Source organism: Salmo salar, chromosome 08 (assembly GCF_965601325.2).
Source record: "Salmo salar chromosome 08, fSalSal1, whole genome shotgun sequence".
Taxonomy (NCBI): Eukaryota; Metazoa; Chordata; class Actinopteri; order Salmoniformes; family Salmonidae; genus Salmo; species Salmo salar.
The window spans coordinates 22,006,417-22,023,909 of NC_138298.1; the positions used below are offsets into that span (position 1 = coordinate 22,006,417).

Sequence of the window (17,493 nt, forward strand, 5' to 3'; positions counted from 1 at the left end):
TTCAACCTTATTGGGTTAAAATATTTAGATTATTGAACAGCCATCCACAACCCGTAAGGCGCAAATCGCTAAATGAGAGTAGCAGCGTGATCAGCATCAATGTGCTACGTAGCTATCAATAATAAGTGATATCCTTATCGCGGTAGACTACACCACTGCGCTCATCCTTACCTCCAAACGTTTATTCAAATTATTGCCGACAGCAGTCGCACAATTGGAAGACAGCTTGGACTGTAGCCTACAAAAGCCTATTCCTACTCTTTTCCCACAATCCAGCAAACACATTTGGTGTGTCATGAAACAAATTTACTCAACCTTTTTTTCGATGCTGATTTGAATGTCACTGAGAAAACAGAAGTGTCAAAGATTTTTCGCAAAAATGATTTCGGAATTTAAAAGTAATCCTCGAAGTAAACATCTAGTTTTTCAAAAGTATCTAATTACAATATTTTTGCTGGTAATGTAACCGATTACAGGTCGGTTTTTTGTAGTCCCTTACATGTAATCCATTACTCTCCAAAACTGCCGATGTCATAACGTGGGAGGTTGTGATATTCCTACACCGAGAAATGTGTAATTTATTTTGTCTGCCTCTTTAGTCCAGGGTGTCGTTGCGAATGCCACGCTGCGAGCCACTGTTGAGATTTTAAGACTCCTACATTGATAGTTGGTTTAGGCGATTTTACAGCTAGCTAGCTACTTCACATGCTAATATAAACTTTGGTATTATTGTATGTAGCTACGTTGACTAACTTGCTACCTAGCTCGCCAGCCAGCCCATAGAGCATTGCATGTTTTGTAGTTGACTTGAGCTGCAACAGATTTCCACATGCTGCTACCAACCTTGCAACGACAAAATAAATACTTGTTCACAAAAAAATATTCTAACAGTGTTATTTAACACTGTAAACAAAAGGAATTGTGGTTTTGGGTGGATTTTTCCTATAAAGCTGTATGGCAACGTAAGAATTGCTTTGTTAAATGCCATAAGCTTGATTCTTGGTCTGGAGGGCAAATTTAATTGTGGAATAACAATAGTCATTAACTATAACACATTGACAAGAACTGTATAGAGACACTTTTAATTGTTGAACCGCAGAATGAAGGTACAATGCCTTTAATTCCAGTAAATAGATTATGTATTACTTCAATGTCCATTTTCTGATGGAGAACCAACGAACCGCCGTAGTCTGCTGCCCTCTTGTGGGCAAAACCCACAATTTCACTTTCAAAAAACACCACCATATTCAGGAAATGGTGTTTATTCATAAGATACTATTTTAAAATTACATGAATTGGATGACTCTTTGATAAAACACTCCTTTGGCTCCCAAAGGTAGGTGTGTGTGGGCAAGTTCGTTTTGCATAGCCTTGTGCACATGGGTGGTTGAAGATTTCACTTTAGGACCAATGGTCTAATATGTAAACCCCAGGGCACCAGGCAATGCAAAACAAACTCGCCCTGTGTGTGCGCGCATACGTATGACTCTGGTGGTCCACCCAGCTTGGGTCTCTAAGCCTTCGGCCCAAGGGGGGGCCAGTAGGGTAGGGCTACGTTCCAAATACCCACACTAACATCACTTAGAACGGAGCAATGTAGCATGGAATGCTAGTGTGGGTATTGGAACAGCCATACAGGTGTCAGGGCTTGAGGAGGATGGATATGGAGGTCTCTCTGATGGAGGGAGGGTTTGGTCCTTTAGTCGTCCAGGAAGAAGTAGTTCCCACTCTTTTTCTGTTCACAATCCTAGATATACAAACATATAGATTGGGTTACAGAGGAGACACAATCCTAGATGTACAACAGGTTAGAGAGCAAATGAAATCAAATGGAGTGATGCGGAATGAAATGACTGAAAGTCAACATGTTTACTAAAAGCACAAAAGGGATGTAAATAAAAATGTTGGTTTTAAACACTCAGTATTTCCCTGTACCTTTATGGAATTCATCTTGTTGATCCTTGGTCGGAAGTTGTTGGGGTCTCTCCTGAACGTGATCTCCAGCTGTGATAGGAACTTGTTCATCCCAGCGAGTAAGGTCTGTGGCCTGAGAGGTCAAAAGATGACGGGCCGTGTTACATAGTTGCTTAAGAGCTAAACATGGGTTCCTAACAACCCATATCTTAGCATGATTTCAGTCTGTCTTGTCACGAAAATACCACTTTGTCAGACGAACATGAATTTCAGTCAGGATTTGACAGTTTGCTTAGAAAATCACCCAATAAGCAGTTTGAAGGAGCTAAGAGTTCCATAAAGTGAGAGGAAGAAAACAATAGCTTGAAGAACAGCAGATATTAAAAGCCACCACAGATAAGAACAGCAGACGTCATGCTGCTGGGTAAATCAGTGGATGAGACCGTGTGAAATGGATGGGGAGGGTTAACGTACGTGTTGGCAGCGGTGCTTCGCGAGGGAATACCGTCGAACACGATGACGCGGTCAGCCAGGTAGGTGGCCATGATGAAGTCGTGCTCCACCACGAATGCGGTCTTCTTGGCGTGGAGGATGAATCTACAGACAAATAATGAATGTATCAAAATCAATGGCATCTATTTAAGGCCATTAGGGTTTGTGTATTTCCTGTCAAACAACAGATTAACAGACCAGGGTTTGTGAATGGTACTACTGTGAGCCATGTAAAGCACAAGGTGGATCTCTTTGCTGAGGTAGAAGTTCACCCCACCCTAACCACAGATCTAGGATCAGAGTGTGTGTGGTTACCTTTTGATGACCTTGGCGCACACGAGACGCTGCTCAGAGTCCAGGTAGGCAGAGGGCTCGTCTATCAGGTAGACATCAGCTGGTTTCCCCAGACACAGGGCCATGGCCACCCTCTGCAACTCTCCTCCAGACAGGTTCTGGACCTACAGAGACAAGCAGGGGGGTGTTCATTAGACACCAAACGGAGGAAAACGAACCAAAACAGGGAGGGAGTACCTAGACATGTCCAATAAGAAATGATTGTTTTCATTTTCTGGTCCAGTGTGTATGGTCCATTGGGGCACCGTATAGCAAAGTGTTGTGCATCAGAAATGTTTTTATTCTGTTCTTACCTGTTGGGGCTAGGGGGCAGTATTTGCACGGCCGGATAAAAAACGTACCCGATTTAAACTGGTTACTACTCTTGCCCAGAAACGAGAATATGCATATAATTAGTAGATTTGGATAGAAAACACTCTAAAGTTTCTAAAACTGTTTGAATGGTGTCTGTGAGTATAACAGAACTCATATGGCAGGCCAAAACCTGAGAAGGTTCCATACAGGAAGTGACCTGTCTGACAATTTGTTCTCCTGTGGCATCTCTATCGAAAATACAGCATCTCTGCTGTAATGTGACATTTTCTAAGGCTTCCATTGGCTCTCAGAAGGCGCCAGAAAGTGTCTCTGGGCGAAGTACAGGAGCTCTGTTTCTGAGTGGTCAGGCTGGGAACAGTGACACTGGAGATGCGCGTTCATGAGAATTCTCAATTTTTTTCTTTCAGCCTTTGAATGAATACAACGTCGCCCGGTTGGAATATTATCGCTATTTTACGAGAAAAATAGCATAAAAATAGATTTTAAACAGCGTTTGACATGCTTCGAAGTACAGTAATGGAATATTTTGACATTTTTTTGTCACGAAATGCACTCGCACGTCACCCTTCGGATACTGACCTGAACGCACGAACAAAACGGAGGTATTTGAATATAACTATGGATTATTTGGAACCAAAACAACATTTGTTGTTGAAGTAGAAGTCCTGGGAGTGCATTCTGACGAAGGACAGCAAAGGTAATCCAATTTTTCTTATAGTAAATCTGAGTTTGGTGAGGGCCAAACTTGGTGGGTGTCAAATTAGCTAGCCGTGATGGCCGGGCTATGTACTCAGAATATTGCAAAATGTGCTTTCGCCAAAAAGCTATTTTAAAATCTGACACCGCGATTGCATAAAGGAGTTCTGTATCTATAATTCTTAAAATAATTATGTATTTTGTGAACGTTAATCATGAGTAATTAAGTAAATTCCCCGGAAGTTTGCGGTGGGTATGCTAGTTCTGAACATCACATGCTAATGTAAAAAGCTGGTTTTTGATATAAATATGAACTTGATTGAACAAAACATGCATGTATTGTATAACATAATGTCCTAGGAGTGTCATCTGATGAAGATCAAAGGTTAATGCTGCATTTAGCTGTGGTTTTGGTTTTTGTGACATATGTTTGCTTTGAAAATGGCTGTGTGATTATTTTTGGCAGGGTACTCTCCTGACATAATCTAATGTTTTGCTTTCGCTGTAAAGCCTTTTTGAAATCGGACAATGTGGTTAGATTAATGAGAGTCTTGTCTTTAAAATGGTGTAAAATAGTCATATGTTTGAGAAATTGAAGTTATAGCATTTGAGGTATTTGTATTTCGCGCCACGCGATTCCACTGGCTGTTGACTAGGTGGGACGCAAATGTCCCACTGGCCCAGAGAGGTTAAATGGACAAGTTCAGGTAGTAGTACCACCCCGTTTCAAAACATTCAATGTGAACTGAACACAACCCAGAAAGCACAACTTACGTCCTGGTCGATGATGCTCTCAATCTGCATAGGCTTCATGACGTCAGTCACAAACTGGGGGTGAGTGTAGGCGTCTCGGATCTTCTCATGGAGCAGAGCCCGCACGCTACCCTACAGAGACAGAGGACATGAAGTTAGTCAGGGGCACACTACCCTACAGAGACAGAGGAAGTTAGTCAGGGGCTGAGGGGCACGCTACCTTACAGAGACAGAGGACATGAAGTTAGTTAGGGGCACACTACCCTACAGAGACAGAGGACATGAAGTTAGTCAGGGGCACACTACCCTACAGAGACAGAGGACATGAAGTTAGTCAGGGGCACGCTACCCTACAGAGACAGAGGAAGTTAGTCAGGGGCTGAGGGGCACGCTACCTTACAGAGACAGAGGACATGAAGTTAGTCAGGGGCACACTACCCTACAGAGACAGAGGACATGAAGTTAGTCAGGGGCACACTACCCTACAGAGACAGAGGACATGAAGTTAGTCAGGGGCACACTACCCTACAGAGACAGAGGACATGAAGTTAGTCAGGGGCACGCTACCCTACAGAGACAGAGGAAGTTAGTCAGGGGCTGAGGGGCACGCTACCTTACAGAGACAGAGGACATGAAGTTAGTCAGGGGCACGCTACCCTACAGAGACAGAGGACATGAAGTTAGTCAGGGGCACGCTACCCTACAGAGACAGAGGACATGAAGTTAGTCAGGGGCACACTACCCTACAGAGACAGAGGACATGAAGTTAGTCAGGGGCACACTACCCTACAGAGACAGAGGACATGAAGTTAGTCAGGGGCACGCTACCCTACAGAGACAGAGGACATGAAGTTAGTCAGGGGCACACTACCCTACAGAGACAGAGGAAGTTAGTCAGGGGCTGAGGGGCACGCTACCTTACAGAGACAGAGGACATGAAGTTAGTTAGGGGCACACTACCCTACAGAGACAGAGGACATGAAGTTAGTCAGGGGCACACTACCCTACAGAGACAGAGGACATGAAGTTAGTCAGGGGCACGCTACCCTACAGAGACAGAGGAAGTTAGTCAGGGGCTGAGGGGCACGCTACCTTACAGAGACAGAGGACATGAAGTTAGTCAGGGGCACACTACCCTACAGAGACAGAGGACATGAAGTTAGTCAGGGGCACACTACCCTACAGAGACAGAGGACATGAAGTTAGTCAGGGGCACACTACCCTACAGAGACAGAGGACATGAAGTTAGTCAGGGGCACGCTACCCTACAGAGACAGAGGAAGTTAGTCAGGGGCTGAGGGGCACGCTACCTTACAGAGACAGAGGACATGAAGTTAGTCAGGGGCACGCTACCCTACAGAGACAGAGGACATGAAGTTAGTCAGGGGCACACTACCCTACAGAGACAGAGGAAGTTAGTCAGGGGCTGAGGGGCACGCTACCTTACAGAGACAGAGGACATGAGGAAGTTAGTCAGGAGATGAGGGGCACGCTACCCTACAGAGACAGAGGAAGTTAGTCACGAGATGAGGCGCAGGTGTCTGTGTTAGAGGTGTGTAGTTGTCAAGGCAGTGACTGGTTGGTACCTACTTTGAATTTGGGGCTGATCTTTTGGGGTTTGTAGCTGACGTTCAGGATAGGCACTTCCCCTTTGGAAGTAATAGAACATGTTTAGGGAAAATGGACTGAGTATACAAAACAATAAGAACACCTACCTAATATTGTGTTGCACCACCCCCTTTAGCCATCAACACAGTCCCACTTCAATCTTTTGTCTTGCCCATTCACCCTCTGAAAGGCACACATACAAAATCCATGTCTCAATTGTCTCAAGGCTTAAACATCCTCAATTAACCTGTCTCCTCCCCTTCATCTACACTGATTGAAGTGGATTTAACAAGTGACATCAATAAGGGATCATAGATTTCACCTGGATTCTAGCTCATGGAAAGAGCAGGTGTTCCTAATGTTTTGTACACTGTATATTAGAGTACATGGTTCCAGCAATTAGACAACGTGAAGAGAAACTAAAAGTTGTCAAAATGTTATTTACCCCCTTCATCTGGTTTCAGACGGCCAGCCAGCATTCTGATGAACGTGGTTTTGCCCGTCCCTGAAAGAGCGAGGATTTAGAAATAAGACTCATTATATGGAACTTGGTTGATAAAGAGACACATTCCTCCCCCGCCTCCTCACCGTTCTCTCCCAGCATGACCATGATCTCAGAGTCGGTGAACTCTCCCTCCAGGATCTCCAGGGCAAAGTCTCCCATGTTCTTCTTCATGTGGGGGTACTGGTAGTGGCACATCCTCTTGATCTCCTCCTCGTTGGCCGTCTCCGCCACCTAGTGTTGTATTATTACATTATTTTAGTTTTTAGACATTATTATGAACTGGATGTTTCGAGCCCTGAATGCTGATTGGCTGAAAGATCACCTGCCACGGGTAAGACAAAAAAAAGTACTTTTTACTATTCTAACTACGTTGGTAACCAGTTTATAATAGCAATACGGCACCTCTGGGGTTTGTGGCACTGCGTTGCGGTGTGCATAAGAACAGTCCTTTGCCGTGGTATATTGGCCATATGCCACATATCCTCAGGCTTAATTGTATCACATTACCTTGAACACCAGCGATATCTCCCTGAAGCGCAGATTCTCCGTGGGCACATAGCCATCCAGGAAGATGTTGATGCCTGGAGAAAGGAACGGAGGAGGCCTGGGGTTAGAGGTGAAGTAGTCAAGTGAACAGGACAGCTGTGCATTGGGAAAATATCCATTGGTTGTGGTGATATGCTCCACGGACAGATTGTGAAAAGCTGTGTTACCATTGAGGGTAAGTGACAGAGTGGTGGTCTATGGGCTGCTGCGCTAGGCTAGGGCCTTAAGGCTTTGAAATGTCTGTACCAGTTGGCTCTGCAGCAGACCCATTAGAGTTAGTCCCTAGTGGGGTCAGATTGGGGGTTTACTGTAGCAGAGATCAAGTTGAGACAGATCTTCATTTGTCTTCACAGACTAGAGTGTAGCCTGCCATGTACTGAGGATATACTTTATCCATTGATATCAATGCAAATAATAATAATAATAATAATAAAGTACACATACCAACAGCCACGGCGTCATTGTGAATGAAGTAAGAGGGTGGTAGAGGTAGTTTGGCCTTCCCTGACTCCAAAGGGCATAGTGACCGCTCCGTAAGAGCTGGACACTCCGTACGGACAGCGTAGTGTTTATGGTATAGTATGAAGTGTTTAGGGTCCTACCTTCTCTAACTCCAAAGGGCATAGTGACCACTCCATAGGCGCTGGGCACTCCGTACAGACAGCAGATGAAGTCAGACAGGTAGTCCAGCACACTCAGGTCGTGTTCCACCACTATGATGTATCTGGGAGAGTGGACCAAGTAAGAGTCAAGAGTCTACAAGACAAGAAAAAGCTGATGGAAGAATAGTGGATAATGTTCAAGTAGGCATAAAACCAAAAGTAAACCAAGTGAAATAGGGAGGAACTACCAGGTTGGTGTTTACTAGGAATAAAGCAGAAAAAAACTGCCAGGGCAGTACTACCTGAATTTGTCCAATGAGAAACTATGGTTTTACTTTTTCCGTTGCAAAACGCTTTGCTACAGGCTCTGAACAGGACCCAGCCCTCTAGTGAGAGCATCATGTAATGTAACAGACCTGTCTGGGGAGATGAGGGAGCGGATGGTGACAGCAGCTCTTAGACGCTGCTTCACATCCAGGTAACTGGATGGCTCGTCAAACATGAAGCTGGAAGGAACCACAAAGAGCCGCGTTAAGAACCACAACATACTCAGTCTTGGACGGCTTCTGCTGAAGCTGGTGCTGTTGACTTACATGTCTGCTCTCTGGATGCAGACCACAGCGATGGCAAAGCGCTGCAGCTCTCCTCCTGATAGGTCCTCCACATTCCTCTCCCTGAGATGAGTCAGATCTGAGACAGGAGAGAGATCAAATAATCTGCTGGCCAAATTGTATATTTTACTGACAACTTGACTGTAGAAGTGGGTCAAAAGTAGAGGTCGACCTATTAATCGGGATGGCCGATTAATTAGGGCCAATTACAAGTTTTCATAACAATCGGCAATTGGCATTTTTGGGCACCGATTATGGCCGATTACATTGCACTCCACGAGGAGACTGTGTGGCAGGCAGACTACCTGTTACGCGAGAGCAGCAAGGAGCCAGGGTAAGGTGCTAGCTAGCATTAAACTTATCTTATAAAAAAACAATCAATCTTAACATAATCACTAGTTAACTACACATGGTTGATGATATTACTAGTTTATCTAGCTTGTCCTGCGTTGCATATAATCAATGCGGTGCCTGTTGATTCAATGATAAATTACAGCCTACTTCGCCAAACGGGTGATTTAACAAGCGCATTCGCAAAAAAAAGCACTGTCGTTGCACCAATGTGTACCTAACAATAAACATCAATGCCTTTCTTAAAATCAATATACAAGTATATATTTTTAAACCTGCATATTTTGTTAACATTGCCTGCTAACATACATTTATTTTAACTAGGGAAATTGTGTCACTTCTCTTGCATTCTGTGAAAGCAGAGTCAGGGTATCTGCAGCAGTTTGGGCCACCTGGCTCGTTGCGAACTGTGTGAAGACCATTTCTTCCTAACAAAGACCGTAATTAATTTGCCAGAATTGTACATAATTATGACATAACATTGAAGGTTGTGTAATGTAACAGCAATATTTAGACTTAGGGATGCCACCCGTTAGATAAAATACGGAATGGTTCCGTATTTCACTGAAAGAATAAACGTTTTGTTTTTGAAATGATAGTTTCCTGATTTGACCATATTAATGACCTAAGGCTCGTATTTCTGTGTGTTATTATATTATAATTAAGTCTATGATTTGATAGAGCAGTCTGAATGAGCGGGGGTAAGCAGCAGCAGGCTCGTAAGCATTCATTCAAACTGCACTTTCCTGCATTTGCCAGCAGCTCGTCGCTGTGCTTCAAGCATTGCGCTGTTTATGACTTCAAACCTATCAACTCCCGAGATTAGGCTGGCAATATTAAAGTACCTATTAGAACATCCAATAGTCAAAGGTATATTAAATACAAATGGTATAGAGAGAAATAGTCCTATAGTAACAACAACCTAAAACTTCTTACCTGGGAATATTGAAGACTCATGTTAAAAGGAACTTAAACGTTAGCTTTTTTTACATGGCACATATTGCACTTTCACTTTCTTCTCCAACACTTTGTTTTTGCATTATTTAAACCAAATTGAACAGGTTTCATTATTTATTTGAGACTAAATTGATTTTTTAAATGTATTATATTAAGTTAAAATAGTGTTCATTGAGTATTGTTGTAATTTCATTATTACAGATTTATATATATATATACACATATACATATATATACACATACATATATACATACATATACATATACACACACACATACATATATATACATACATACATACACACATACATATACACATACATATACACATACATACATACATACATACATACATACATACATACATACATACATATAAAAAAAAGAGCAGCCAATTAATCGGGATCGGCCTTTTTTGGTCCTCCAATAATCGGTATTGGCGCTGAAAAAATAATAAATCATAATCGGTCGACCTCTAGTCAAAAGGAACATTTTTTAAAACATAAATGGAAAGAGTTAGGATTACATATACACAAATTATAGACAAGAGAAAAGACAAGGTGAGAAACCAATCTAAACTTACCAAGCTGCTCACAGACGATGGTCTCAGTCTTGGAGTCATCTTTCCTGCTCAGAATGGAGCCCACAGTCCCCTAGTGGCAGAACACAGCACTACTGTTAGCCCGTCAGACAACAATTCTGTACAGATATGTGTATCTGGAACGCACCAATTCTATCCCCTCATTCATTTCTACAGGTCTGAACCCACACCCACAGGCTCGACTGACCTTGACAGTCTTGGGGATCTGGTCGACGTACTGGGGCTTGACAATGGCTTTCAGGTCATCCTCCAGAATCTTGGTAAAGTAGTTCTGGAGCTCAGAGCCACGGAAGTAGGTCAGGATCTCCTGCCAGTCTGGTGGAGCCTGGTGGAGGAACGGGAGAGAATTGAGCTTTTGAAACTATAAGAGATAAGAGTGATGGTAACACAGCACAGTGTTTTAGTAACTAGTTGCATTTCAGTCATTTAGCTGACATTGTAAAGTCATTCTGCTGACATTATAATTATGCAGAGGGACTTAAGTGACCCTCTAAACATTTTAAAGCCAGATAATAACGTATTAGACATCTGGCTACATTCTCTACAGGGCTGTGTCATAAAACTAATAGTTACACACTTACATCGTACTTCCCCAAGTTAGGCTTCTGTTTTCCAGCCAGAATTTTCAGAGCTGTGGATTTCCCGATTCCGTTGGTGCCCACAAGTCCCAGAACCTCTCCAGGTCTGGGAATGGGTAGTCTGGAATGGAATATTGCATAAGTACAGTCCATGGATTCAAGAGAGAAACAAACATTCATTGAGATTAGGCCTACAGGTCTATGAGACAAACACAGCTCTCTTTACCTTGAAAAGTAACCCACCTATGCAACTTGAAGGAGTTGGCACAGTATCTGTGAGTTGTCTCTTTCTCGAGGTTGCTTGGCAAGTTGACAATAGACAAGGCCCCAAATGGACATTTCTGGAATAAAAAAAAGAAGTCAGTGATAAGTGCCATGTAATCATGACTGAAGGAAAATGCATAAAGAAAAAACTACTCGTCCACATCTTCTATCAACAGAGGGTCAGTCATTTTGTTACAATTTTACCTTGATACAGATGCCACATCCGATACAGAGCGATTCGGAAATCCACACAATTTTGCTCTGAGCTGTGACTTCTATGCACAGTTTACCTGCAAGACAAAAAGATTACAAAGATGAATTACAATTGAGTCTTGAAAAAAGTCAACATGGACCATTTTAACTGTTCATAACTTGAGGCATTATCGTTTAGGCTACTGCCTCAAGACCCGTAGGAATTAGTTATCATGTATGTGTCAGAGAATTTTATAATAGGCCTAGATTATCAAGTACGAGGTTCAGCACAGTAGGAAAGGATGCAACACAAGTCGTACCCATCCGAACCACAGGGCAACTCTTCTTGCACTCTTGCCGGCATTTCTTTGGCTTGCATTTGTCATGGTTCACAATAGCGATTCTGGTGTTTTTCTCTGACATTCTGCCTGCCTCTTGTCAATTATTGGCGGAGCAGAATCCCTCCCCAGAGTACTGCGACACAGAGATATGGGAGTTTAGATCAGACAAGGGTTAGGCCTGTAGCATCTGCAGAGACAGTGAGTCAGATTGATAACAGTTTGGATGAATGAATACAGAAATGGCCTGTAAATTACTATTTGTATTTATTATGGATTTTCATTAGCTGCTGCCAAGGCAGTAGCTACTCTTCCTGGGGTCCAGCAAAATTAAAGCAGTTATACAATTTTAAAAACATTACAATACATTCACAACAGATTTCACAACACATTAATAAGTGTGTGCCCCAAATCTGGGGGAGGCAAGAGAGAAGAATGTATCTAGCTATTTCTATCTCGTATCCATCTCCCACTTCGAGACAAGAAAGCAAGATGGATAACGTTATAACGTAGTAGGTACAACTAGATAACGAGTAACACTGAAATATGAAACAATGATAGCTATCAGCAAAGAGACGAAGACTAGCTGAGCAGTGTTGATGCCATTGACAGTTTAGATAGCTACATTAGCAAGTTTGCCAACTAACACGTAGTTTACCCTAGCTAGCTACGTTACCCTAACGGTCACTTCATCCAAATCAGCTGGAAGGCGACACTGTTGACTATACAAACTAGTTAGCCAGCTTACTAGTATCAGTGACCTATAATTAAACACGTGGTAATTTAATTGGCAGTTATAAAATATCAAATGAACGAACAGCTGTCATGTGAAATTAACAGAGGCGGCTATGATACACTAGCTAGCAAGCTAACGTTAGCCAGCTAATTGGCTAACGAACAGTGCTGACGTTGGTGCTAGCTCTGTTAGCTAGCCAGCTGGACAAGCAGCCCATTCAAATGTTATTTGACAAGTTTGTCATTATTATCATTTATATATCAATCCAACTCACCCAGAAACACTCTTCGGTTGTTTCTGTCCTCCAGGTATTATACTTTTGGTTTTAAAGTGTCGTTGTACTACGGTGTTTCAAACAACGTGTTCTCAACGGGGACAGAACGCCGGGAGAAAAATGGCGCTCCCATGCGTAAAGTTTAGCGACGTCCAGCCATGCGTCGCTATGACGTAGTTATCCTACGAGACTAAAAAGTGGGAGTAGGTTATTTGAGGTGATGGCAAAGCAGAACATCTGTTAGACATTCCTAAAAAGAAATTGAAGTGTATGATCAGAAATGTTTAATTGAATTTGTGAGGCCTTCAATGTAAACTCAAGCTGATGTATAATTTTACTTCTGTAAGATACAATGGCTTAATAAAAAAAAGTGTGTCAATGGGTTCACCATGCCATCAAATTAATAAAAGGGAAATATGTTACTTATCGAAAAAAAGTTATTTTAACTATTTTGCCCATTGATGCTAAGATGTTTAGAAATATGAATCATAATGTATTTATCATATAGGAAAATCTATTTTGAAGGCATCTCTGGCTGCAGTGCAACTAGTGTCTTCAATGTCGTGGCACATACTGTATCAAAATTCAGAATGAGACAAAGTGAGTATCCTTAAACCATCATAGGCCTACTCAAATCAGACCAAATCAAATTTAATTGGTCACATACATATATTTAGCAGATGTTATTGCGAGTGTAGCGAAACGTTTGTGTTCTTAGCTCCAACAGTGCAGAATATCTCAAAATAAACAACAATACACACAAATCGAAAACTAAATGAATGGAATTAAGAAATATAGAAAAATTAGGATGAGCAATGTCAGAGTCCAGAGTATATGACCAAAAGTATGTGGACACCTGCTAGCCGAACATCTCATTCCAAAATCATGGAATGACATGGTCCCCCCCCCCTTTGCTGCTATAACAGCCTCCACTCTTCTGGGAAGGAAAGGGGGAACCTAGTGAGTTGTACAACTGAATGCCTTCAACTGAAACGTGTCTACTGTATTTAACCCAACCCCTCTGAATCAGAGAGGTGCGGGGGGCTGCCTTAATCGACATCCATGTCTTCAGCACCCAGGGAACAGGGGCAGAACAACAGATGTTTTACCTTGTCAGCTCAGGGATTCAATTCAGCAACCTTTCGGTTACTGGCCCAATGCTCTAACCCCTAGGCTACCTGCTGCTAGATGTTGGAACATTGCGGCAGGGGACCTGCCTCCATTCAACCACAAGAGCATTAGTGAGGTCGGCACTGATGTTGGACGTTTAGGCCTAGCTCGCAGTAGGCATTCCAATTCATCCCAAAGGTGTTTGATGTGGTTAAGGTCAGGGCTCTGTGCAGGCCAGTCAAATTCTTCCACGCCAATCTTGACAAACCATTTATGTATGGACCTTGCTTCGTGCACAGGGGCATTGTCATGGTGAAACAGGAAAGGGCCTTCTCCAAACTGTTGCCACAAAGTTGGAAGCACAGCATGGTTTAGAATGTCATTGTATGCTGTAGAGTTAAGATTTCCCTTCACTGGAACTAAGAGGCCTAGCCCAAAACATTAAAAACAGCCCCAGACCATTATTCCTCCTCCACCAAACTTTACAGTTGGCACTATGCATTGTGGCAGGTAGCGTTCTCCTGGCATCCGCCAAATACAGATTTGTCCGTCGGACTGCCAGATGGTGAAGCGTATATATTTTTATAACTCTAGAGAACGTGTTTCCACTTCTCCAGAGTCCAATGGCGGCGAGTTTTACACCACTCCAGCCAGCGCTTGGCATTGCGCATGGTGATCTTAGGCTTGTGTGTGGCTGCTCGGCCATGGAAATCCATTTCATGAAGCTCCAGACGAACAGTTCTTGTGCTGATGTTGCTTCCAGAGGCAGTTTGGAACTCGGTAAAGAGTGTTGCAAACGAGGACAGATGATTTGTACGCGCTACGCGGTCCCGTTCTGTGAGCTTGTGTGGGCTACCACTTCGCGGTTGAGCCATTGTTGCTCCTAGACGTTTCCACTTAACAGCACTTACAATAACAGTACTTACAGTTGACCGGGGCAGCTCTAGCAGGGCAGAAATCTGACTAACTGACTTGTTGGAAAGGTGGCATCCTATGACGGTGAAAGTCACTGAGCTCTTCAGTAAGGCCATTTTACTGCCAATTTGTGTCTATGGAGATTGCATGGCTGTGTGCTTGATTTTATACACCTGTCAGCAACGAGTTTGGCTGAAATAGCCGAATCCAGTAACTTGAAGGGGTGTCCACATACTTTTGTATATATAGTGTATATGGGATGTATAGACATTTTGGACAGTATGTGGATAGAATATTTAGTAAATCTGAAGAATACAATATGTAAAGCAATAGTTAAATAGGATGGCCTTGACTAGAATACAGTATATACATATGAAATGGGTAAAACAGTATGCAAACATTATTGAAGTGACCAGTGTGACCATGTCTATGTACATAGGGCAGCAGCCTCTGAGGTGCAGGATTGAGTTACCGGGTGGTAGCCGGCTAGTAACAGTGACTAAGTTCAGGGAAGGGTACTGGAGGCCGGCTAGTGATGGCTATTTAACAGTCTGATGGCCTTGAGATAAAAGCTGTTTTCAGTCTCTCCGTTCCAGCTTTGATGCACCTATACTAACCTCGCCTTCTGGATGCTAGCGGGGTTAACAGTCAGTGGCTCGGGTGGCTGAGGTCACTGATGATCTTCTTGGCCTTCCTGTGACACCGGGTCCTGGAGGGCAGGCAGTGTGCCTCTGGTGATACATTGGGATGACCGCACTAGCCTTATTCAACTAATAAAAGAATGGACGACCTGACCAGAGAGGTCCAGGACCTGAAGAACAGCTTGCAGTTCTCCCAGGGTCAGCTTGATGAGTTGAAACAGGAGAAGGGCAAGATGACAGCAATCTGTAATTCATTGAGCGAGGACAGCAGTTCTGTGTGTAAATCCTTGAATCCATGATAACATTGACGGATAAATCTCAAGGGACAATCAATGCGGAATAACATGGTTGTGGACGCAATTGCAGAATCTCCACATGAGACCTGGACGGAGTCTGAGGACAAAGTGAGCGAAATGATTTCTGAGAAATTGAAGATGGACCACCGGAAGATTGAAGTGGAGTGCGCCCACAGGACTGGAAAACCCACGACCAGCCCCGGTGACAGGCCCAGGCCGATAGTTTCCTGAGGTTCAAGGACAAGGTAGCTGTTCTGGAAAGTGCCAAGAACTTGAGCGGAACGTATATCTTTCTCAACGAGGACTATCCTGAAGCTGTGCGCAGAAGAGGAAATAACTTTTCCCAGTCATGAAAGCTGCCAGAGCGCGTGGGGACATTGCTTACATCTGCTATGACAGGCTCATTGTCCACCCTCCCTACCAGAAGTCTGGAAGGGATGAGAGAGCCAAGCCTATGGGTTCGTAGTTTCAACCCCACAACACAGACACACACACCAATTGATTAATAGACTGCTGAATGTATCTTGCTTTGATTGCTCTTTTCCATATTATGTCTATCTCTAATAAGCTACACAGGAAAGTGCTGAAAATAACCCATATTAAAATATATGTGGCCTTAGAAATAAGGTTAATGAAATCAATAACTTGCTAACATCAGATAACATTCATATATGAGCCATTTCTGAGACTCACTTAGATAATTCATTTGATGATACAGCAGTTGCAATACAAGGATATAACATCTATAGAAGAGACAGAAATGATTATGGGGGGGGGGGGGGGGGGTGTTGCTGTATCTATTCAGAGCCATATCCCTGCAATGCTTAGAGAAAATCTTATGTCAAGTGTTATTGAAGTGTTGTGGTTGCAGGTTCACCTGGCACATCTAAAGCCTTTTCTTTTGGGGTTTTGCTTTAGGCCACCAAGTGCTAACAGTCAGTATCTAAATAATATGTGTGAAATGCTTGATAGTGTATGTGATGTAAACAGAGAGGTATACTTTTTTGGAGACCTGAATATTGACAGGTTTTCATCAAGCTGTCCGCTCAAGAGGAAGCTTCTCACTGTTACCAGTGCCTGAAATCTGGTTCAGGTTATTAATCAACCTACCAGGGTGTTTACAAACACTACAGAAACAAGATAATGTATCGATCACATTTTTACTAATACTGTAGAACTTGGTTCTAAAGCTGTATCCATACCCATTGGATGCAGGATAAACAATATAGTGGCTATATCCAGGAAAGTCAAAGTTCTGAAAGCTGGGCCTAAAATAGTGTAAAGAGATCATACAAAAGATTTTGCTGTGACTCTTACAGTGAGGCAAAAAAGTATTTGATCCCCTGCTGATTTTGTACGTTTGCCCACTGACAAAGAAATTATCAGTCTATAATTTTAATGGTAGGTTTATTTGAACAGTGAGAGACAGAATAACAACAACAAAAAATCCAGAAAAACGCATGTCAAAAATGTTATAAATTGATTTGCATTTTAATGAGGGAAATAAGTATTTGACCCTCTATAGCGCCTTACGGTCAGATGCCAAGCAGTTGCCATACCAGGCAGTGATGCAACCGGTCAGGATGCTCTCGATGGAGCAGGTGTAGAAATTTTGAGGATCTGGGGACCCATGCCAAATCTTTTCTGTCAATGTAAATAGTCCGGTGGCCATTTCATTAACTGTTCAGCAGCCTTATGATTTGGGGATAGAAGCTGTTAAGGAGCCTTTTGGTCCTAGAATTGGTGCCCCGGTACCGCTTGCCGTGCGGTAGCAGAGAAAACAGTCTATGACTTGGGTGACTGGAGTCTCTGACAATTTTTGGGGCTTTCCTCTGACACAGCCT

General features: G+C 42.9%; 1 protein-coding gene across 1 annotated transcript; it reads right to left on the reverse strand.

Annotated features, from left to right (window-relative positions):
- Positions 1 to 1,066: 1,066 nt before the first annotated feature.
- On the reverse strand, positions 1,067 to 12,827 carry LOC106610219 (ATP-binding cassette sub-family E member 1). The gene is made up of 19 exons (XM_014209428.3): positions 12,688 to 12,827; positions 11,660 to 11,813; positions 11,352 to 11,437; positions 11,127 to 11,224; positions 10,887 to 11,004; positions 10,493 to 10,630; positions 10,288 to 10,357; positions 8,379 to 8,475; positions 8,202 to 8,291; positions 7,786 to 7,907; positions 7,145 to 7,218; positions 6,721 to 6,868; positions 6,578 to 6,637; positions 6,115 to 6,173; positions 4,546 to 4,656; positions 2,722 to 2,864; positions 2,389 to 2,511; positions 1,936 to 2,047; positions 1,067 to 1,747 (listed from the first exon to the last, which is right to left on the reverse strand). The coding sequence occupies exons 2-19, from the start codon at positions 11,760 to 11,762 to the stop codon at positions 1,700 to 1,702; spliced, it is 1,800 nt and encodes a 599-aa protein (XP_014064903.1). The 5' UTR covers positions 11,763 to 11,813; positions 12,688 to 12,827; the 3' UTR covers positions 1,067 to 1,699.
- Between the last annotated feature and the right edge of the window lie 4,666 nt (positions 12,828 to 17,493).

Coding starts and splice junctions, on each gene's coding strand:
- LOC106610219 (XM_014209428.3), bottom strand. CDS start 11,762: ATGTCAGAGAAAAACACCAGAATCGCTATTGTGAACCATGACAAATGC. Junction 6,174..6,577: donor TCTGAAACCAGATGAAGGGG/GTAAATAACATT, acceptor TTACTTCCAAAG/GGGAAGTGCCTATCCTGAAC. Junction 1,748..1,935: donor ACAAGATGAATTCCATAAAG/GTACAGGGAAAT, acceptor TTGTATATCTAG/GATTGTGAACAGAAAAAGAG.